Source organism: Mobula birostris, chromosome 6 (assembly GCF_030028105.1).
Source record: "Mobula birostris isolate sMobBir1 chromosome 6, sMobBir1.hap1, whole genome shotgun sequence".
Taxonomy (NCBI): Eukaryota; Metazoa; Chordata; class Chondrichthyes; order Myliobatiformes; family Myliobatidae; genus Mobula; species Mobula birostris.
In genome coordinates, this window is record NC_092375.1 from 128579535 (window position 1) to 128604182 (window position 24648).

Here is a 24648-nt window from a genome sequence, read left to right on the forward strand (position 1 = left end):
GGGATTTATCCACTTGAGAAAAGAACACTGGTATAAAACAGAAATACTGATGAGTGTTAAACTTAAGAGATTAACTCTGCCTTTCTGAGGACACTGTCTGACTTAATATTTTCTGCATTCAGGGTTTATTTTAAATTTCCAGGATATGCAGGTTTTATTGTTGCTTGTCCATTCCAAAAAAACCTTCCAAATTCCAAGCAGAATAAACTACACAGCCGCAAATAATTCTGGCCTTTGGGTAGATAATCAGGAGGTTGCTATGTGAGGCACGTACCTTTTAGTGGTTTGGATACCCCAAGCATGGATTTTATGCCCAGAATCACAACTATGACTTAAGGGGAAATGAGCAATAACAGCACTGTACAATTGTTGTCCACTTCTGCTCCACTGTAGTTTATAGCAGGTTTCAGCAGGAACCAAGTCTCAGTCAGAATCCACTTTAAAAGACTTTTCTGTTATTATTTTCTTTTATTTCCTTTTACTTATAGATCCAATCAGCAGAGCTTCCCAGACGATGGCAAAGTGCATCAAAGCAGTTACAGAAGGAGTCAGTGCAGTAGAGGAACATTCCATCTGCTAAAGCACACTGGCAAAGTAACTTCAAACTAGCCGTGTTATGCTGTTGTATCTGAATTCTGCATGTCTATGAAAAGCAGGCCTCCAGTGAACACTGAATTGAAACCCATCCATATACTTGTAGCATTATTAGCAAAGCTGGGTGCTAGTTAATGCTTGGGGAAAATGTACTTTTGCACTCAACCAATGCTCCTCTACATCAATGGTACAGTTAACATCTCTTGTACAATGTAATATAATGTTCCACAAGGAATTCAAAGACAAGTTGGGCTGTGGAATAAGTTGTGATTATGTTGACTCTGTACTCAAATCATTTAAGATTTTTGTGTTTATAAATCCTCAAAGGCAGAAGTAGTTCTTGTATCACTTCTGCCAGGATTTTACAGAAAATAAATCTATAATCAAAGGTTTCAAAGCTACATTTAATGTCAGAGAAATGTATACAATATACATCCTGAAATTCTTTTTCTTTGCAACCATCCACGAAAACAGAGTGAATGGTTTCCCAATTTCCCAAAGAATGAATGACAGTTAAATGTTAGAACCCCAAAGCCCCCCAGCTGCCCCCTCCCACATGTAGGCAGCAGCAAAGCACCTCCCTCGGAGCACTCAAGTGTGCAGCAAAGCATCGATAAAGACACAGACTTGCAGTACCCCATAGACTACTAGTTCACCCGGTAATTCGACATACCACAGGCTCTCTCTCCCCCTAAAAAGAGGTGTCACCGTTTCACAGCAAGAGGGAAGACATGACATAAACAACTCACATCAAAGTTGCTGGTGAACACAGCTGGCCAGTCAGCATCTCTGGGAAGAGGTACAGTCGACGTTTCGGGCCGAGATCCTTCGTCAGGACTAACTGAAGGAAGAGCTCTTCCTTCAGTTAGTCCTGACGAAGGGTCTCGGCCCAAAACGTCGACTGTACCTCTTCCCAGAGATGCTGCCTGGCCTGCTGCGTTCACCAGCAACTTTGATGTGTGTTGCTTGAATTTCCAGCATCTGCAGAATTCTTCGTGTTTACATAAACAACTCGCTGATTTACGATGTTAAAAGTCCTTTGCATTGCTTTTTCCAAGCTCTGTGCCCAAATAACTCAGGTCTCTGGCCACACAGCAAGCTTGCTGCTTTCGATCTTCCATCTTCCACGACACACCGATTTCCTGTGGAGGCACCAACCACAAGTCCGCCTCAAAAGGGTTAAGTTAGTGAAATATATTCCTTCAGTGATTATGATAAGCATCCACATCACTTGTAATGTCAACCACAGTTGGTATAACATTGACCCAGTGCAGATGTACTGTATCGCTGATAGGCAGTGCAATTCATTAAGGGCCAAAGCTTTGAAATTGCTTGACCCAAGCTTGGATTGCTGTTCCACACGAGATCCCAAAATCAATGCCACTTTATCTGCTTCTGCTGTTGAAGTTGTTAATGTGCACGTTTTCCCGCCTTGACAATCTACTTCTGCCACAGCCTTCGCAACTACAGCTCACCCAAACTGTCAAGCACCATGCATTGCTAGTTCTCTTCACTGTTGGGAAATCTTAGAGTCGGTTGCTAGCCTAGTGCACCAATGAGGAAGCACTCCGTGAGTGGAAATTATACTTTGCTGGTGAGAAGTCAAATCCATATCTTTCCCCTTTTTATCCTCTATCCCAACCTGGAAATAAATGAAAAACATTTTATGGACCCAGTTTGAAGAACAAAAGGTTATGTTTATGTAGCATGTATAACGTGGGAGAGTATCTAAGCTCTTCACTCAGGCACTGGGCAATAAAAAATGATAGAGTTGTATAATGTGATAGGATGGATGACCGAAAGCTTGATCAAGGAGAGATTGAAAGGACCTTAAATGAGGAAAGGAAGGGTGTAGAGAGGGAATACTAGAACTGAATATCCTAGTATTGATGCCATTTGGCAGTGACGTTAAAATTGGAATTTGCTGAAGTTGGGGCAGTGGAGTGAAATATTTTGGAAGCTTGTACAGCTGGAAAAGGTGACAGGTATTATTGAGGATGAAGCTTTGCAAGAGTTTGGAAAAAGAGCTACTTCATCAGAATACAGCTTGTGTTATGGGCAAAAGATAAACTGAATAGGTGAGAGTTGATCACTCAGAACTCTGCTGTTGGTGGGAGACCTACATTACACCGGTCAAATCAAGGCCAACAAGCATTAATAAAGGTTTTGGCAACAGCGGGAGTCAATGCAAAATCAGATGATGTTATGAAGGCTGAAAATAGCCCGATTTAGTGATGACATGGATCGCTAGGCTGCACTTCATCTAAGTTCCCCTTGGGCAAGCATTAGCAAGATACCATCGACATCACTAACAGCATATATTCCAGATATTGTATTGTTCTCTGAGATGTACTGTTATATCAGTGACTGTCACCTTTGCACTGCTGCTCTGCTTTGGCTGTTCAGTGTTTCAGGAAAGGCATTTCACAAGTGCAAGTGTTCTCATTGTCATTTTCATCACTGCCAAAGCTCAGGTCAACAATGTCCCTTGTGAATCGCTGAAGGTGAATCTTACCATGAAGTATTACACTGTCTTGTTTCTGTTGTACATTTTTGCATGTAATGTCTCATGCATTATGCATATTTTATCAAAGGGACCTTGAAATGTTACTCTCTTTCTACAGATACTGTTTGAACCATTGAGTATTTCCAACATTCAACATATTCTGCAACCCATTTTCAAATATCCCATTTTTTAAAAAATTACATTTTTGTTTTTTTAAAAAAAACTTGTACATAGTTGATACAAAACCTTACATTTAAAATGTTCTAAATCAAAATTTACTGTTGTTAGGCTTTTGGAAAAAAAAATAGATTGCATTATCACATGGGCTAAATACCTCTTGAACATAATTGTGCATGGAAGATTTATAGATGCCTTCCAATAGTTGTACCTTACTCAAGTCCATCCAGTAACATTCATTTTTGTACCTTTGAACATGTATGTTAGTAACTGTTGCATGTGGATAGTTGATTTTACTGGAAACTGACAGACCACAAAGAGATGACGACCTGGTTGTTATCAAGCTGAACTGAACTTGGCCACTCAGTACATCATTTTTGTTGGGCATTCCTTTTACCATGGTTTGTTATGGACACATCTTTTTTCCAAGTGGCATCCTTGATCATTTTTCTCACTCCCACCCTTCCTTCTGTTTAGTGTTTCATTCTGTAAGCATCTGAAGGACGAGCCCTACAGAACATAACCTGACAGTGACATCAGTTTTTTGCCTTCAGTATGGGATACTTGCATAACTCTAGTCAATTGATTTGAGAGTCCTTTTTACAATGATTGAATATAAAGAACTTGTAAGATGAAACGGACCTAAAGGTAAATGTTGTGCTCCTCAAGTGGCACCAACTCTAAAGTGCCTCTTTGGCCAACCACTTAGTGCCTTGTCCTGATATTTCATTTGAATCTGCACGCATTTTAAGCCGATGATACTGTTGTAAGGACAGACTTTGTCAAAGTATTACTAGATTATTTACACCATATAAATGTTTCCAAGTTACTCATTTGGAGTTCAGAAGAACTCTTTTTTTTTTAAACTTATAGTGACAAGAACATAACCTCCCTCTGTGGCAGCATGTTTTGAGCTGAATATGCTGGATGCTTTTAAACAAACCAGCAGCCAGCAAATAGGTATGCTGATGGGATTGGGGAGAGCAAGGCAGCCTTCAGACCATAAAACCCAGCACGAGCTGAAATAGCCAGTTTCTGTGCTGTAGCTTAAATGTAAAGTTGAACAAATTGATGTGGCACATTCTTGACAAACTTCTCTCCTCCTTGAGCTAATTCATAATGGTAATAAGACTAGTTAAGTAAATGCTGCACCATAGTCAACATAACTAGTCTGAAACGTAACAGTAGTTGAATAAAGTGCTATTCAGAGGCAAAGGTAGAAAGGCTAATATCAGTTCAGCAATGCAGGAGGAAAGAATTGTTCAATACAAGACATAGAAGCACAGGTAGGCTGTCGAGTCTGCTCTGCCATTTCATCATGGCTGATTTATTATTTCTCTCGCCCCATTCTTTTCCCTTCCCCCTGTAACCTTTGATGCCCTAATCAATTAAAAACCTTTCAACTTCCACGTTAAATATATTCAACAACTTGGCCTCCATAGCTGTCCATGGCAATGAATTTCAGATTCACCACCCTCTGGCTAAAGAAATTCCTGCTTACCATGCTATTCCACATCCACACTGATCACCTGGCTTAACTTCAATTCCCTGAGCATAGGCAGAGACTGAAGACCTCAGCACCAGTAGTGAGGACCAAGAAGCACTTACAGGACCATTTGAATCGGTGAACTGGACTGTATTTAGGGATTCATCTTCGAGTCTGAATGAGTATGCCGCATTTGACACCGACTTCATTAAAACTTTCGTGGATGAGTATGTGCCTATAAAGACTTACTGTGCATACCCAAATCAAAAGTCATGGATGAACCAGGAGGTTTGTAGTCTGCTGAGGGCTAGATCAATGGCATTCAAGTCTGGTGATCCAGGTCTGTGCAGGAAAACCAGGTATGACTTGCGGTGGGCTATCTCAAGAGCAAAGGAACAATTCCAAATGAGGTTGGAGGTGGAGCCAGATGCACATCAATTCTCCCTAGGATGCAGGCCATTACTTCCTAAAAATGAAACCTAACACCATGAAAGGCTGTGATGCGTTACTCCCAGATGAGCTCAACGCCTTTTATGAATGCTTTGAAAGGGAGAATAAAACTAAAGCTATGATCCCTGCAGCACCCAGTGACTCTGTGATCTCTGACTTGGACGCCAACATTAGGCTGTCTTTCAAGAGGGTGAACTCTGGCAAGGTGACAGGCTCCAATAGCGTATCTGTTAGGGCTCTGAAAACCTGTACCAACCAACTGGTAAGTGTGTTCAATCTTTCATTGCTACGGTCGAAAGTTCCCACTTGCTTCAAAAGGGGCAACAATTATACCAGTGCCCAAGAAGAATAATGTGAGCTACCTTAATGACTATCATCCAGACTCACGTCTACGGTGATAAGTGCTTTGAGAGATTGGTCATGGCTAGAATTAACCATGCAGTTTGCCTATCACCACAATAGATCAATAGTGGACACAATCTCATTGGTTCTTCACGTGGCCTTTGATCACCCGGACAATACAAATAACAATGTCAAGACACTGTTTATTGACTACAGCTCAGCATTTAACATAATCATTCCTACAGTTCTGATCAAAAAGCTCCAGAACCTGGGCCTCTACATCCCTTTGCAACCAGACCCTTGACTTTCTAACCGGGAAAATCTGTGCAGATCAGAAACAGCATTTCCACCTCACTGACAATCAACACTGGTGCACCTCAGGGATGTGTGCTTAGTCCCCTGCTCTACGCTCTCTACACCCACAACTGTGTGGCTAGGCACAGCTCAAATGCCATTTATAAATTTTCTGATGATACAATCATTGTTGGCAGAATTTCAGACAGTGACAAGAAGGCATACAGGAGTGAGATAACTGAGCTAGTTGAGTGGTGTAGCAACAACCTTGCACTCTATGTCGGTAAGACCAACGAACTGATTGCAGATCTTGGAAAGAGAAGTCAGGGGAACACATACCAGTCTTCATCGAGAGATGAGAAGTGGAAAGACTGAGTGATTTCAAATTCCTGGGTGTCTGTATCTCTGAGGATCTAACCTGGACCCAACATATCAATGCAGCTACAAAGAAGGCATGACAGTGGTTATATTTAATTTGGAGTTTGAGAAAATTTGGTATGTCTCTAAAAATACTCAAGTTTCTACAGATACATTCTAACTGACTGCATCACTGTCTGGCAATGGAAGGGTTACTGCACAGGATTGAAGTAAACTGCAAAGAGTTGAAGTCTTGGTTCCATCAGGGGCGCTAGTCTTGTAGTACCCAGGACAACTTCAAGGAGTGATGCCTCAAAAAGGCAGTGTCTACCATTAAGGGCACCCATCACCTAGGTCATGTCTTGGTATCATTGCTACCATCAAGAAAGAGGTACAGGAGTGTGAAGGCACATACTCAACAATTCAGGAACAGCTTCTTCCCCTCTGCCATACGATTTCTGAATGGATATTGAACCCATGAACAATACCTCACAACTTATTTTTAATTTCTATTTCTGCACTACTTATTTAACAATTTAATATATGTGTGTATACTTACTGTAATTCAGATTTTTCCATCGTATCATATATTGCATTGTACTGCTGCCGCAAAGTCAAGAGATTTCATGACATATGCAGGTGATATTGAACTTGATTCTGATTATATATCTGAAAAAGCTTCCAGTATCCTTTTTTATTAAATATTACTGGCTACTTTACACCCATTTCATCTTTTCTCCCTTTAAGATTTTTTTAAATTTGCCTTCTGTTGGTTTTTAAAAGCTTCCCAATCCTCTTAACTTCTCTGTTTTTTGCTATATACGTCCTTACTCCTGTTCCTTTTCTGTCTTTGACTTCCTGTGTCTGCCATGGTTGCCTCATCCTCCCTTCAAAATACCTCTTTATTTTTGGGATGTATCTATGCTGCACCTTCCAACTTGCCCCCAGAAACTCTAGCCATTGCCATTATCCCCAATAATGTCCCCTTTCAATCAACTTTGGCCAGCTCCTCTCTCATGCCTTTGTGAATTCCCTTTACTCCACTGTAATACTGATACACCTGGCTTCAGCTTCTCCTCTCCAAATGCAGGAGGAATTCTATCATAGCATGATCACTGCCTCCTAAGGGTTTCTTTACCTCAAGCTCCAATCAACATCCAATCGAGAATTGTCTTTCCCCAAGTGAGCTCAAACACAAGCTGCTCCAAAAAGCCATCTTGTAGGCCATCCACGCTTTCTCTTTCTTGGGATCCTGCATCAACCTGATTTTCCCAATCTATCTGCATATTGAAATCCACCATGACTACTAACATTGCCCTTATTACATACCATTCCTATTCTCCTTTGTAATTTATATCCCATATCCTGGCTACTACTGTGGGGCCTGTATACAAGTCCCATCAGAACCTTTTTATCCTCGCATTTTCTTAATGGTACCCACACCTTCCTTTGACATCCTGCAGAAAGGTCTTCCTGTTCCTTTTCATGTTTCTTCCAGAAACATTCCCCAAAATGTGATTGAAGGTACTAGTTTAGAAATCTAACAAGTACCATGACAAGTAAATGTTACAGTGCCTATAAAAAGTATTCACACCCCCCACCCAGAATTTACATGTTTTATTGTTTTACAACAGTTAATCACAGTGGATTTAATTTGGCTTTTGTAGCATTGATCAACAGAACAAGATTTTTGTATCACAGTGAAAACAGATCTCTACAAAGTGATCTAAACGAATTACAAATATAAAACAAAATAATTGATTGTATAAGTATTCACCCCCTTCAAGTCAGTATTTAGCAGATGTACTTTTGGTAGCAAATTACAACCTTGAGTCTGTACGGATAGGTCTCTATCAGCTCTGCACGCCTGGACCTGGAATTTTCTTTACAAAACTGCTCAAGCTCTGTCAGATTGCATGGGGATAAAGAGTGAACAGTCCTTTTCAAGTCCAGCCATAACTTCTCAATTTGATTGAGGGCTGGTCTCCAACTTGGCCACTCCAGAACATCAATTCGGTTATTTTTAAGTCATTCCTGTGTAGCTTTGGGTTTATGCTTGGGATCATTGTCTTTCTGGAAAATAAACCTTCTCCCAAGTCACAATTCTTTTGCAGATTACATCAGGATTTCCCTGTATTTTGCTGCCTTCATTTTACCTTCTACCTTCCCAGTCCTTCCAGGGCCTGCTACAATGAAGCATCCCCACTGTGTGATGCAGCCACCACCATAATTCATTGTAGGGATGGTGTGTTTTTGATGATGTGAGTTGTTTGGCTTATGCCACACATATCGTTTAGCCTGATGGCTAAAAGCTCAATTTTGGTTTCATCAGACCAAAAAACCTTCTTCCAGCTGACTCCAGAGTCCCCCACACGCCTCTTGGCAAACTCTGGCCGAGATTTCATGCGAGTTTTTTTCAATGGTGGCTTTCTCTTTGCCACTCTCCCATAAAGCTGCGACTGGTGAAGCACCCAGGCAACAGTTGTTGTACGTGCAGTCTCTCCCATCTCAGCCACTGAAGCCTGTAACTCCTCCAGACATTTCATAGGTCTCTTGGTGGCTTCGTGCACCAGTCTCCCTCTTGTACAGTAACTCAGTCTTTGAGGATGGCCTGCTCTGGGCAGATTTACAGCTGTGCCATATTCTTTCCATTTCTTGATGACCAACTTAACTATATTCCAAGAGATATTCAGTGACTTGAAAACTTTCTTGTATCCATCTCCTGACTTATGCTTTTCAATAACCTTTTCATGGAGTTACTTGGAGTGTTCTTTTGTCTTCATGGTGTAGTTTTTGCCAGGATACTGACTCACCAGCAATAGGACCTTCCAGATACAGGTGTATTTTTACCTTGACTGCACATAGCTGATCGTCATTTAATTAATTATATAACTTCTAAAACCAAGTGACTGCACCAGTAATGATTTATTTGGTGTCACATTACAGGGAGTGAATACAATGCAATCAAGTATTTTGTGTTTCATATTTGTAATTAATTTAGATCACTTTGTAGAGATTTATTTTCACTTTGACACAAATTTTTTTTTCTGTTGACTATTGTCAAAAAAGCCAAATAAAATCCTCTGGGATTCAATGTTGTAAAGCAATAAAACATGAAAACTTCCAATAGGGGGCGAATACTTTTTATAGGTACAGAATATGCAAAAATTACAATCAAGAATTTGCTTTGGAGAATAGTGGTGAAAATTTTGCCTTATTCTGTTGGGTTTCAATGATGGTTTTATGAGTTGACTAGCATTTTATTCACTGCTACAAAGGTAGGTTAGTGGAAAATAGATTAAGCACTCCTGTATGATAATGCTTGGGACCAGATTCTGATATCAGTGGGTCTAAATCTTCACAACCCTTCCTTCATAGACCGACTTAGATATAAAAAAAAATGCCTCTTTAAGTTGTCAAAGGGAGTCCACTCCTGCTAGGCCCTGTTCCAACTTGGTTGTTAGTGTCCAGATGAATAACTTCAGACTGTAAAATTGGCAGAGGCACAAAGTAAGAAAACTATGTTTAATCAGAAAAGGAAACAGTGCTGGAAGGCTTTTTATCCATCTCATGAAATACAGTTGCTACTAGCAAGGCCAATAGTTATTCTCTATCCTTCAATGCCCTTGAGGAGGTGGTGTTGAGCCAGTGCCTTACAACTGCAATTCACCTTTGTTGCGGTGAAGTTCAAGCCAGGATGGATCGGGACTGGAACCTTGTTGGTAATGTGCCTATGCACGTGATGTTCCCATCCAGTTTGGTGGTGAAATGTGCATTATTTTTGGGGTGGGGGGAAGAAGAGGGGTCCTTTTGAGGAAACCATAAATCATGATACTGCTGGTGGCAGTACTGGCAGACAGTTGATTACAATACTTCCTTCAGCTTCCTTCTATGTCCATAGACCTATAGATCAGGTAGTTTAATATTGCTGGCACTGTGGTTAAAAAAATCTTTCTTCAAAGATTTTACACAAAACTTTGACTTTTTCTTTCTCTGATGCTGCCTGATTTGCAGAGTATGTTAAGCATTTTCTGTTAAACCATTTTACTGCTCAATACAATTTCTATTGACAGACAGAGGGAAAACTTGTTCCATTTAAATTATTTATCTGATAGAACCTGCGAGATAAACCTCCATAAGTCAGATGAAAAGAACTTCTTGAGACCATAGGATGGTTCAGAGCAGTTAACAACCAGGTTAACTGGAATGGTCAGTCTTGGAGTGCAGCAAATGTGGCAGCCACTATGTGCACAGTAAGGTTCCCCCAAAGAGCCAGCCAAAACTTTGATGGATAGAGAGAGACATGAGAATTGGCAGCAGTGTAGAAAAAACCCACTGCATGCTGGCTAAGCTTCTCACAGCCCATGCTTTTATAGAATACCAGAGTACTTTTTCCTAATGTGCTGGCTGGTCTTGATCTCTTCTCCAGCGGCTGGACCAGACTTGGTGCCGGATAGTGTTCTTCAATGATGAAACACTAAAAGCCTTTAGTCCTGGCTATGTTTTGCCAGTGAGAGAATCGGCCTTCCTCTGTATTGCAGGCAGTTCTTGAACTCATCACTGAGCACTAACTTACTGGGAGAACCTTGAGGCATGCAATCCACGTCCCGTAATGAGTGTCCAGTACTGTCTGAAGATCCAGTTTGCTTGAAAGGGTGTTGACCTGAAACATTAACTCTGTCTCTTCCCACAGGTCCATTTTATTTATTCAATTCAGACTTTCTGTATCTGCAGTTCTTTTGCTTTTGGTAAACGTGATTGTTTCTCCCAAGGATCTCATTGCTGGCCACCTGTAGATATGAAGCAACTCCGAGGATTCTGCTGAAACGTCAGGATGGATACTCTTACGTCACCACTTCTTTTTACAGTTGTTGTCCAACTTTCACAACGCTAACAAAGCACTGAGATTACAAGGTGGGTAGACTACTTTGCGTTCAGCGTTAGCTGTTTCTGGATGCAGACATGTTGGGGTAAGTTTGATGAAGGTGACCACCGGCATAGTTAATGTTTGCATTTGCCTGTTAAGATTAAGCTAAAATAGCAGAGGTTCTACAAATTTTCCAGTTTTGTTACTGACAAAGATGTTGGATGGAATACTCTTGAAGTAACTATTTTCTTTTCTACCAAATTTCCAGAGAACTTGTCCATCAGTTCAGATTCAGATTTATTTATCTGTCACATGTACAGTGAAACATTGTGAAGTGTGTCTTTTGTATTAGCTAACCAACAGGACCTGAGGATGTACAAGGGGCAGCCTGCAAGTGTCGCTACACATTACCAGTGCCAACATAGCATGCCCACGCTGTTCACAGAACACGCAAGCAAACAACAGCAAAACAATCCCCTTACCTCCCTCCCCCCTGCAGCATGGTCTGTAAAGAACAGATCACGAATAGTTGGTAGTATGTTTTGCTCTGAAAATAACTGGTATTCAGAAAGGAGCTATTTTTCCTCAATAAATTTGCCGGATTGATAATTTCTTAAAACATGATTGACGTTGCAAAAGATGCCAGCCAGTACCACTTACTGGATACCAGTACCACTTCCCCTTTAAGCCAGATGCTTGTAATGAACCACCGAGCAGCAAAGCATTTTACTTCAGCTATCTAATTTCAACAAGATCTCATGGATGTCATTTCTATTCATCATATTGACTGCCTTTTGCTGTTGCTCAAAGTTTCTTCCTCTTGCACTTTCCAACAATGCTGCGAGAGGGCTCAAGCGTCACACATTCCAATAGACAGGAATGGTCCAGACACTACTCAAACCCACCTTTAACTTTCGCTGATTATCCCTCATTGAAAAATGCACATGGTAACCATGGAATCTAAATTTTGGGTAAATCAGATTTGTACATGTTCTAGGTAGGCTCTGAATGTATTTGAGTGCTTGGATTAGATACTAAGCAATGAATTTTTTTTTGGAATAGTGGAACTTTTTGATAAATGTGGAAATTCCAAACTACAGTTAAATGACATACATTTTAAAAATTAGGGCAGTCAATTTAGACACAATACATCCTTCATTGATGAACTCCAAGTTCATTCTTCAAGTAATGACTGCCCACTGACATGTAGCAGGAATAACTGTTATTCACATTGCAATTAGAAAAAATTACACTAGAAAGGTTACTGAACTAACTAATTGCCAGCTCTGCCAATGGAATTTGGGGTGGGGGAGAAAGACACTTACTTTAAGAATTTAGGAGGCTGTGTCCACATCCTGATCTGCGTGCTCGAGCGTTAACTCTTAGCAGTTCAGATGAGACTGCACTGTGAGAAATGGTCACATCTTAAACCCGCAGCTGGATATAAAAGATTCCTTGGTACTGTGCTGAAGACAACAAAGCAGTTTAGTTCAGTGTATTGGCCAATATTAGTTGAATAGGCACTGGTCATTTTCACTTAGCACTTTGGAAGATTTGCTCTTCACTGATTGGCTGCTGTGACTGCACTACAAACAGATTTATTTAGAAACACTGTTAAAAATACGGAATTTTATTATCAGCATCCATATTGCAAAGTGTGACATTTTGTTCCGTAGAAAATGAGTGGTCTGCAGAACAGTGACTTCACTGCCAGTGACATGCATCAGGGCACAGTAAACCTGACCTGTAAATGCTGTGATTTTCTTAAGTCCAACGAATTCACTGAGTCTAATTCAAGAGAAATGAGACCCTTCATCCAGACCCAGTCCAGACTCAGGATCTCAACCCAAAATATTGACTGCCCATTTCCCTCCATAGATGCTGCCTGACCTGCTGAGTTCCTCCATCGCTTCATGTATTGTTCCAGATTCTGCAGTCTCTTGTGTCTCTATAGTTCAGTTCAACCATTCATACAGAATTTATATTGTTGTGTACATAGGAACAATATAATCTCAATGTGATATGACTACAAAAATAACCACGCACTAAAGGAACTATTAGTAAGCATTTCGTCAGTTATATCCCATGGATTCATTAACTCATATTAAAGAGGCACACTGGTATTTTATAGAGCAATAAAATAGCATAAATTTCATGAATTTAATTTTAATCTTTATTTTAATTATTTACAAAGATTAATAAGTGACAAAACAGATGGTTAAAATAAAAAATCAAATATCCTCCCCAAAATAAAATGAAAAGTGCATCCAATGTGAAGAGAGGATAATAAAAACAACATTCGAATTCTCAATGGACCGTGCAGTATCTGTGGAGAGAGAAACTGTTACTATCACATTGATGACCTTTTATTGGAATTGCTCACTTCTATTACAAACAGCAAAGACTGGGAGGCTGAAATTGTTGAAATCAATGCTGTCAGAGGGCTTGGTCAGGTGATGCTTATTCTCAAGTTTACAAGGGCCTCAATGAAATTTTTTAAACAAATGCCAGAGTGGATGGAGAACTAAAATGGTGAGCAAATGGAAACTCAAAAGGATCCTTGCACATGGAATGGGAGTTGTTGTGCAAAGCCGTCATCTAAGCAGTGGGCCAACCTCTGCCATCTTCAACAGGATCCGATCACCAAACACATCTTTACTTCCCCACCGACTCTCCGCTGGGATCACTCCCTCCATGATTCCCTCTGTCCATTCGTCCCTCCCCACTAATTTCTGGGCACGTATTTCTGCGAGAAAAATGCTACACCCGTCCATTTACATCCTCCCGCACTTCCATTCAGGGCCCCAAACAGTCTTATCAGGTGAGGCAACACCTCACTCGTGAATCTGTTGGGGCCAGCTATTGTATTTGATGCTCCAGATACAGCCTCCTCTATACTGGTGAGACCCGATGTAAATCGGAGGACCATTTTGTTGAACACTTCCGCTCCATCCGCCAAAAGCAGAATTTCCCAGTGGCCAACTATTCTAATTCCCGTCTCCATTCCTATTCTGACATGTCGGTTCGTGGCCTCCTCTTTTGCCATGATGAAGCCACTCTGAGCAACACCTCATATTCCGTCTAGCTAGCCTCCAACCTGATGGCATAAACATCAATTTCTCCTTCCGGCATTTTTTTTCCCTCCTGCCTCCTACCTCTTCTCTTTACATGCTTATCACCTTCCCCTGATGCCCCTCCTTCTTTCCTTCCCCCTATGGTCACTCTCCTCTCCCATCAGATTCCTTCTTCTCCAGCCCTTTACCTTTCCTACCTGCCTGGCTTCACCTATCACCTTGTCCTCCTTCCCTTCCAGTCCTGATGAAGGGTCTCAGCCTGAAATGTCAACTGTTTATCCTCTTTCATGCATGCTACCTGACCTGCTGAGTTCCTCTAGCATTCTGTATGTGGTGGTCTTTTCAATACAGTGGGGACCTCACTGTGAGCACCTGACAGGGTATACCCCAGAAGGAATGCAAATGAATTGCTGGTTCATCTGGAAGGAAGGTTTGGATTTCTGAATAAAGTGAAACTGGTTTGAGAAGAAAGTGGGTGTCGGCATAAATGGAGAGTAGACCAGAATATTGCAGGGAGACTGGTTCCTTCAGAATGTTGAAAATTGAAGTTGCATTTGGTGGTGGTATCGCTTTGAAAATTACAGAAACTACAAAATCTTTAGGGCCCGATATTTATTTATGGGGGGAGGAGAAAGGACGAGACCTCTGTCCAACATAATCGAGGGAAGACATAGAGGAAGCACTGACAGGAAAGTAGCAGCTTCAATGGACCAATAGAGACTGGGAGAATGGAATGGAGTCATTGCAGGAAGTGGAGTGAAAAGAAAGCCAGGGAAAGCCATGATCATACTGAATGGCGGTGCTGGCTCGAAGGGCCAAATGGCCTACTCCTGCACCTATTTTCTATGTTTCTATGTAAATCAGTCATACAGCACGGAGAAAGGGTTTTCAGTCAACCATCATCCATTTCCACTCCCCATATACTCATCCCATTTTATTCTCCCTACATTCCCAACAACTCCCCCCCAGCTTCGACCTGTCTTCAACATTCCTGGGGGAATTAACAGTGGCCAACTAACCTACCAATCTGCGCATTGTTTCTGATTTAGAAGAACCAACTGAAAAAGTGGGCCTGCCCCGCCCTGCTTGTGGACTGGAGAGGAGGTAGAAGAGTGTGAGATTAGGATTCCATTGTCTCTGAGGCCAACTACCCTCAAAGGGTGAATAAAAATATAATGATCAGTGGATACGTTCTGCTGGCAGTGATGCAACTGTTCGTGCTGCTGCCTCATGGCTCTCGGGCCAGGGCTCAGGTACTTCGCATGTGGAGGTTTTTGCATGTTCTTTCTGCGACCACAAGGGTTTCCTCGTCAATCCCACAGACAGTTTGTTAGGTTACTTAGCCACCGTAAATGACGAGAAGTGAGAAAAGAATCAGAGGGGAGTTGACGGCATGTGAGTGAGACTAACATACAAAAAAATAAGGGAAGTGGTAGTGGGATTGAGGTGATTGCTTTGCTGTGAGCCAGTGCAGGCCTCCTGAGCTCCCTGTATCCTGATAAATCCTGATGTTCTTTGGTGTTGCCTCTGGGCAAAATTAACTCAGCTAACTGAGAAGCTGCCTCTGTTCTAGGCTCAATCCCGACCTCCAGTGCTTCCTGTGAGGGTTGGAAGATTGAGGAGCTGCCGTAAATTGCCCCTGGTCTGCAGATGAATAGTAAAGCCTGGAGGTAAACGGAGAATAAAAGGGCAATTAGTTTGAATGGGTGTGGTTGATGGTGTACTCTAAGGGTCAAAGGGCCAGTTTCCGTGCTGAATGACATTAGTTTCTGTGAGTTTGAGGTTAGTTTGCCAAACAACACTGTTCTTGTAAGCAAATTTCATGACAATGTTCAGGTTGGTCCTTTGTGAGCAAAGTGATGCAAAGAGAGGTCGATTGAAGGGAGCAAGTCATGTGGAAAAACAGAGAGGCAGAGGTGTGGAGAGGGAGGGGTCCAGGTGATTGGGGAATCCTGGAGGAAGATCAAGGGGACAACAGTCAGTGGTGAGAGTTCCCAGTGAAGGAAATAAACACAGAGACATAGGTAGTGGAAGAGCTCAGAAACAAGAGAAAATCTGCAGATGCTGGAAATCCAAACAACACACCCAAAATGCTGGAGGAACTCAGCAGGTCAGGCGGCATCTGTGGAAAAGAGTAAACAGTCCACGTTTCGGGCTGATTTCAACCGTTCATCAGGACTGGAGAAAAAAAAAGCAAGAAGGTGGGGAGTGGGGAGGAAAAATCACAAGGTGATTGGTGACACCTCGAGAGGGGGAGGGGTGATGTGAAGAGCTGGGAAGTCGATTGGTGAAAGAGGTAAAGGTCTGGAGAAGGGGGAATTTGATAGGAGAGGACACAAGGCCATGAAAGAAAGAAAACGGGGAGGAGCACCAGAGGGAGGTAATGGGTAAGTAAGGACATAAAGTGAGAGAGGGAACTGGATTGGGAAATGGCGTGGGGGCGGGGGAACATTACTGGAAGTTCAAGAAATTGATGTTCATGCCATCAAGTTGGAGGCTACCCTGATGGAGTATAAGGTTTTACTCCTCCAACCTGAGTGTGGCCTCTTTGTGGCAGTAGAGGAGCCCATGGACTGAAATGCCGGTATGGGAATGGGAAGTAGATTTAAAATGGGTGGCCACTGGGAGATCCTGCTTCTTCTGGCAGACAAAGGATAAGTGCTCGGCGAAGTGGTCTCACCAATATACAAAAGGCCATACCAAGAGCACGGATACAGTATATGCCCCCAACAGACTCACAGGTGAAGTGTCACCTCACCTGGAAGGACTGTTTAGGGCCCTGAATGGTATTGAGGGAGGTGGTGTAGGGGCAGGTGTAGCACTTGTTCTACTTGCAAGGATAAGTAGATCAGTGGGGAGGGACGAATAGGCAAGGGAGTTGCATAGGGAGTGATCCCTGTGGAAAGCAGAAAGTGGGGGAGAGGGAAAGATGTGCTTGGTGGTGGAAATTATGGAGAATTATGTGTTGAATTTCGAGGCTGGTGGGTGGTAGGAAGATGGGGTGAGGAAGACATGGGGGAAATGGAAGAGATGCAGTTGACGACAGCAATGATGGTGGAAGCCTCTTTCTTGGAAGGAGGAGGACATCTCCTTTGTCCTGGAATGAAAAGCTCTGTCCTGAGAGAAGATGCGGTGGAGAAGGAGGAATTAAGAAAAGTGGATGCCATTTTTACAAGTAACAGGGTGGGAAGAGGTATAGTCTAGGTAGTTGTGAGAGTCCGTGGGTTTATAAAAGATATCAGTAGACATGCTGTCTCCAGAGTTCAGAATGCACTGCAAAGTGGCAGCAGAGGACAGATCAATCAGGATCAGAGGGGGAGATCAGAAAAGATAGGAAATAGATGGTAAAGGGCAAGACTTCAGCAAGAGGTCGAAGCAAATGAGATGCGGGAGAAAAAGGTTGCAATCATTGATAACACAGGAGATTTTGCAGATGCTGGAAATCCAGAGCAACATACACACAATACTGGAAGAGCTCATTAAGTCAGGCAGCATTTATGGAAATGAATAAACCGTTGACGTTTCAATCTGAGACCCTTCATCAGACTGGAAAGGAAGGGGGAAGATACCAAAATAAGGAGAGGTGGGGGGGGAGGGAGGAAACTAGGACAAGCTAAAAGATGATAGGTGAAGCCAGGTAGATAGGGGAGGGGGGATGGAGTAAGAAGCAGGGAGGTGATAAGTTGAAAAGGCAAAGGACCTGAGAAGAAGGAATCTGATAGGACAGGAGAGTGGATCATGGGAGAAAAGGGAGGAGGGGCACTAAATGGAGGTGATAGGCAGGTGAGGAGAAGACACAAGAGGCCAGGGTGGGGAAATTAAGAATAGGGAACGGGGATAAGGAAAAAATTACTGGAAGTTGAAAGAAAATGAAAAGTTGTTTGTTAAAGTTCAGGAAATGGTAAAGGAAGATGTAGAAACATGGACCAGGACAACATTGAGTCAGAGTGATTTGACACTAGCCATGATAGATCATGGGAATGTCATAGGGCATTAAACTTGGATGTAACGTACCATAACTACTTCATTTTGGATACCTGCTTCAAGACAAAGAAAGGATTCACCCAATCCTTGCCCTCCCTTCGGCCTTTACATTAAATGGATCATCTTGGTAATTTCCGCTGTTTGCAGCATGATGGCATTCCAATCCTCTCTTTCTCTTGCTGAAGGTGCAGCTCCTTCCACAACAGCTTGATTCATTCCTCAGTCTCTACCAACACCTACTTCCTTTCACAGGAGATGCAACATTTCCATCACAGGCACCAGCTCCCCAGCATCCAGAACATCATCAAAAGGCGAGGGCTCAGTAAGACAGCATCCATCATTAAGGGCCCCCATCACCCAGTTAACACTCTCTTCTCAGTACTACCATTAGAGCCCAAAGAGGCACATTTAATGTTTTAGGAACAGTTTCTACCCCCTCCACCATCAGATTTCTGAACAGACAATGAAGCCATGAACACTGCCTCACTATTTTGCACTGTAAGTTATAGTTTTATGTATTTCATTGTTTTGCTGCCACAAACACATATAGGTGCTATTAAACCTGATTCTGACGTCTGTCCTTCCAACTCTACCCACCAAGTGCTGTGATCCCCTTGCCCTTCTCCAGTTTATTCGGTGCTCACAATGTCCAAACGTCAGACACGGTCAAGTGATTCCTGCAGAACGCACTTATTTAATGTACAAGGGGTGACGCTGATCTTCCATTATTTGTCACTTAGATTTTCCATCCGACTCAACCGCACTGCCGTCAACCTTCTCTATTGTGGCAAAGAACTAACTCGAGAAACAACATCTTATCTCGCAACTAGACAGTGTAACATGCAAGGAATTAAATTTCAGATAACCAGTTTGAGTCAGAACTAGGCAGTTTCAACAACTTTCTACATTTACCATTTCTCTATATGCTACCTGAAATCGAATATTCCGAGATCGACGTCCATTGCTTGAAAACTTTTTAACTGAAGCGGGCAGTCTAAACCTAAAAAACAATCAAATGAATTCCGAAATACATTTCCCTATTTTTTAAAAAAAACCCTTTTGCCGATGTAGAATTTATCTTTTCATTCATGTGGCTTCAAAAATGTGTTGGGCTGCTGCCGTTGAGGAGCAGCGTAACGGAGCTACAATGGACCACAGAAAGTTTTAATATTAAAAAAAGACTTTAAGCGTGCAGGTTATTCTAATCACCAACTTCAAAGTTGCGTCTTACAAACCGAAAACTTACTTTAATGAGGGAGAAATACGAAAAGTTTTTTTTGGCGAATTCCACACTGTACCGGATTAAAAAGTGGGGAAATTGAACGCCAAGTTAGCAGCAGCAGCATTCACACGACCCGCCGCTCGCTCGTCGACCGCTCACCTCAACAGCGGAGCCGCGCAGTCTGGGCGACTCCTCCCGCCGCGCCCGAGTCACAATCGCCGGCGCCCATCTTTCCCCGCCCGTTCGCCTCCTTGTTCCCTCTCCCTCACCGACCGAAAGAGCGGGTCCGCACCACGGAGCCAAGCGGACAGCGCCCGCCCGCCGCCGAGACCCGTCGCGCTTGCGCAGTCGCGGGCCGCTGGGCTGCTCCCCTTCCCCCCACCCCCTCCCCCACTCGCCGTCCGCCTCTAGCAGCCCGGAGCCAGCCCGGCCAGCACAGCGAGCCAGCCAGCCAACGGTAAGCGACCGCCACAGCGCCTCCACCGCTCAGGCCTCGAACATCCACGGACTCACTTTGCAAGCGACGCCCGGGACAAGGCGCCCTCAGCCGGGCGGCGGTTTGCAAATTTAGACCGGGGATCGAGAGGTGGGTTTGGAAAACATATTTTTTTTTCTTTCCCCTGGTATCTTTCGTTTTTTCTCTCTCCGTTAGTTTATTAACCGAACATCGATGTGAGGTGGGTTAATTCCCCGTCCCCCCCCCGGGGAAGTGAGGCGAGTGGGTGTGGGGAGAGCCCTGGTTGTCGGTTGTATTTTCCTGGGCCGCTGCCACAGGCCGCGCGGCCTAACCCCTACCCGCCTTGTCTGCCTTTTGTGTGCCATTGCTTCACGCCCACTGACTCGTCCCAGAGTCCCCGCTCGGCCTTGGGCCCCGATCCCGCCTGCCTTCGGGGAAGCCTAGGCCCGACCGCGGCCTCGGGGCGCCCCGCTGCCTGTCAGCGCCGGCTTCTTTTGTTTGCAGGCCGCAGGCGGAGTGGCCGGGGCTGTCGGGGAGTGTGTGTGCGCGCCTGCAGGCCGGAGTGAGACTGGGCTGCACTGAGCTTGGCTGCCGTGCCCCTGTATACCTGCACGGGGCACACACCTCACTCTGGCAGCTTCAGACTGCCCTGCCCTGAGTTGGATGCACTTCTCAGCTGTACCCATCCCGGCTCTGCCCCCTCTCTCTGGGCCACACAGTGGTCTGCTACATCACACACTACCTACACACACCTTTTCGATTTGAAGAACTGACACACATCCGCGGAGGTCTCCCTTTATATTTGCACACCTTGCTGCTGTAGATCTTAAACTTGGGGGCCAACAGTTTGCAGATCCTTAATATTTGTCACTGTGCATCTTCGGAAGATCTCCTTTGTAACTGTCCAGAAATCGCTCTAGTATTTGTATTCCTGCTGTTCTGCAGAGTTCCCCTGTTGTGGTCTCTTGCACAAGGAGGAAATTTTATTTTGTGTATGGATGTCGTTTGCAGTTAATACTTATCTCCAGCATGAATAGTCTCCTCAAGTCTGCTGTCATTCAATAAGATCGCATTGCTACTTCAACTTGACATTCTTGGTATCCATCAATTCCCTTATTGTTTGAGAATCAGTAGATCTTTTGACTTAAAGATGCTAACAACTGATCATCCACAGCTGTTTTAGGAGGAGAAAATTCCAAACATTCACAACCATTTGAATGAAAATTTGCTTTATCCTCAGTCCATTTCCTTATCCTATAAAGCTGTGGCCCCAGTTCTTTATTCTGCAGCTGGGTGAGGCATCCGTCTTTGCAGTTAGATAGTTTCATGTGGATCTGTGAGACTGCGTCCTAATAATCGGAGGCAGATTTTTCTTTTCCCGGAGAGATGGAGATCTCCCTTCATTATAGAACATACCATAATACGACTGTATCTCATTGCAGTCACACGTGGAACCGAAAGGGAATGCCCTATTTTCTGTAGTTGTATACAAGCATAGCTGCAGAGAAATGAATGTTCTTTTTAAGATGAAAATAGATCTCTGTATGATTTGATTGTGCAGGGAAATTAATTTGTACTTTAATATCTAAATTGAAATTTTGTAGAGTACTTTGTTTGTGACCACATCTTTGTTACAAGTGTATGTCCTTGCTGAGATCTGATGGTCTTTTAATGGGGGAATGAAAGCTTGATTAAGTTAACTGCTGTTTATTGGTGAATTTGCCTGTGTTTCATATTTAATGTGTGCATTTCACCATTTAATTCTACTTTGATTAATCAACAGAAATGGAATGCATTGGTAATATTAAGCGAGTCAGTTTGCCCAGTTGTACTGTGGATGGTATGTAGGACTTGATATAGAAATCTCCAGAGACCTTCTGGTGGCAATAAAGCCCTAAGAAATTGTTTGATTGAATCCTTACCTAAGTTTACCAGAAGAAAGGTTAGCACATAGTTAAATGATAGGTGGACTGGAGTCAACCCTGATTTTCCTAGTATGGAATGTGGTGAGTGACTGAATTGTGTAACCAAATATGTACTCTTTTTTTAAGAGAGTTCACCTGTCATATGATGCTGTTAATAGTTTGCCAGCAAGCCACTGGTCTTTCTTAACTCTTGGTTGTACACTGGCTCCTTTTCATCCATGCTCCAGTGCCCGTTAACCAGCATGTGTTGGCAGCTCGTCCCTGTGTGACCTTAGCCCTCCTTATTTCTGTAAGCCTTCCCGAGTAATCGATTCTGCCCAATTGGGCATCTCAACTTTTGATCAGGCTTCCACTGGTGGCAGGTCTTCGGGGACCATTAATCCTAGAATTCTTGGACAAAAGTTCAGCTTCCTTTACCTAATTAATTAATCAGTAATAAATTTTGTTTCTTAAATATTCATTGATATATTTTCATAAATTGAAGGTGCCGTAGAAAAGCACATTCTAAATACATGCATAAACATCATTTACAAATGATAATTCACAAGTACAGCAGCAGATATTGCCTCAGTATTTGACCATTTTAATCCTCAGTAGCCTTTGTCGACATTGACTACACCATGCTCTTCTAGGTCCTTCCACCATTATTGAACACCTGTTTGATGCTTTCTATTGTAGCAGAAGAGTCAGCTGCTGCAGTGACTTGTAGTCTCTTTTCTTGCATCATTGCCTCTGGCATCCTCCAGAGAATAATCATTGGCCCTTTCCTATATTCTATTTGCACGTTCTCTCTTTACTAAATAATCCATATACACTGACAACACCGCTGTGGCTCCTGATCTCTCCACAGTCTCTAAATTCTTCCAGTGCCTGACTGGCATAGGATGAGCAGAGGTTTACTCTAAATAACTATCGGGTAGAACAGAACCCGCAAGCTTTACTCCCTAACCCCCCGATTCTGTCACTTTGCCTGGCAACTGGCGGAGGCTCAGCCAGGTTGTTCACAACTTTGGGGTCACATTTGACCCTGAGACAAGCTCTTGAATCCACATCCATGCCATCACTCAGATTGACTATTTTCATCCTTGTAACAGTGTCTGACTCTGCAGCTGCTCACCCCGTCTGCCATTGAAACATTCATTCATGCTGTTTTTGCTCCTGGCTGTGACAATTCTGGCACATTCCTTGCCTGTCTCCCTTGTTCTACCATTTACAGATCTACACTCATCCAACACTGGTATCCATGTCCTGAACTCTTTATCAAGATACCCTTGTGCTAACAGCCTACTGCATATTAACTTCTGGATCAGTGACAGCTTAATTTTAAGATTCTTGCCCTTCTCAGATCCTCTCCAGGGTTTGTACTTTATTGGGTAAGTTAACTAAAGACCTTTGATAAATCAGTGATCATCCAGCTTGGGTCCCTTGAGTATCCCTGATTTTATTTGTGCCACTCTAGTTCTACACCTTCAGCTTCCCTTAACCTTGCTACTTTTCTTTCTTTGAGAGGTCCCTCAATCCCTTTGTCCATCCTAACAGCTCATGTTGCTCGATTGCAAATTTAATTTAACATAGGTTTTTTTTGAAGCACTTTGGTGTGTTTTAACATGTTAACAGCACTATGTACAAACAGGTCATTCAAAACATTGACAATTCATTTTTTTTTCTTGCTTGTAGCAGTCACCCTGAAAAATGCACAGGAGGGTTTGATGTTAAGAAGCTGGAATATAATGTGGAAAAGTGTGAGGTCGTCTGCTTCAGTGCTGAAACAGAAAAGTAGTGTATTCTTTAAGCGGTGACAAATTGGGTAGTATTGATGGGTTCAAATGGATTGAAGTATGTTTGTACAAAGGTTACTGAAATACAGGTGCATCGTGATTAAAAAGTTTAAATGGTCTGTTTGCCTGTATTATGAGAGGATTTGAATGAAGGAGTCAAGGGTCTTGTAGAGGACCATTGTGAGAATGCACTTGGACTATTGTGTACAGTTTTGGTCTCCCTAGGTAAGAGAGAATGTACTTGCCATAGAAGGAGAATATCAGAGGTTCACCAGACTGTTTAGAGGGATGGACCGCTTGATGACTGAGGAGTAATTTGACTAGTTTAGGCCTGCGTTTTCTAGCATTCAGAAGAATCAGAGATAGTATCATCAAAATGTTTACAGGGCTTGATAGAATGCAAATATATTTTCCCCTCCCCAGCTGAGGACTCTAGAGTAAATGTCATAGTTTCAGAATAAGAGACCAGCAATCTCAGACTAAAGGTGATAAATTTCTTCACTCAGAGGATGGTGAATCTTTGGAGTTCTTTGGATGATTTCAAAAGCTCAATTATTGATGGCATTCAAAAAATATTGATAGCTTTCTGAATATTAAAGAAATCAAGAAAAATAATGCAAGAAAATGGTGTTAAGGTAAAAGAGGATCTCGTACTTGGGTTTTGGCAGGTCATGTGTAACTTCTTGAGGCATGCTTTCTTACCAGTTTCATATCTCTTGAAGTTGGATGCTGTCCTTGAATAAGGTGCTGAAGTTACAGAATGAAGTGAATCACACACTTGCATGTGTATGTGAGAAATGGGGAGATGTAATTTTCTGTTTCTGAGTATCCCAAAAAGCGAGTTCCTGGTCTGAGTTGGGCACTGGTGTAGTGAGGGAAAGTTCTGGGGGAAGGACATTAGTGCTACTGTGAGAAAAAGAGCAGCTGCTCCTCATCCTATAGCGAACAAAACACCAAATTAACTAGGAAACAACTTGGGAGATTAGCATCGCTGTACACAAATAGTGATATAGACTGAAATGGATTGAACAGACCTTCTCTATTTTGGTTTTCGCTGGATTTTCTATTGAGTGTAACATGTATTCATGGATGACTTACTTTGCCCTTGTTTCAGTTTGGTAGGATTGACTTTGAT

The 24648-nt window shown here is 42.7% G+C and overlaps 2 protein-coding genes across 3 annotated transcripts in view; both read left to right on the top strand.

The window, feature by feature from the left end:
* The window catches only part of ndufs1 (NADH:ubiquinone oxidoreductase core subunit S1), a 51268-nt gene extending 50260 nt beyond the window's left edge, over window positions 1-1008 (top strand). Inside the window, exon 19 of the mRNA XM_072261290.1 lies at window positions 489-1008. Coding sequence (XP_072117391.1) covers window positions 489-580 — 92 coding nt within the window. The 3' untranslated portion in view covers window positions 581-1008. The remainder of the gene's footprint in view (window positions 1-488) is intronic.
* An 18567-nt stretch (window positions 1009-19575) lies between these two features.
* Window positions 19576-24648, top strand: part of ino80db (INO80 complex subunit Db) — a 126908-nt gene continuing 121835 nt past the window's right edge. The window contains exon 1 of one of the 2 annotated variants that reach the window (XM_072261284.1): window positions 19576-19939. The gene's annotated coding sequence lies outside the window, so the exon portion shown is untranslated. The remainder of the gene's footprint in view (window positions 19940-24648) is intronic. The other variant, XM_072261286.1, reaches the window with a different exon arrangement.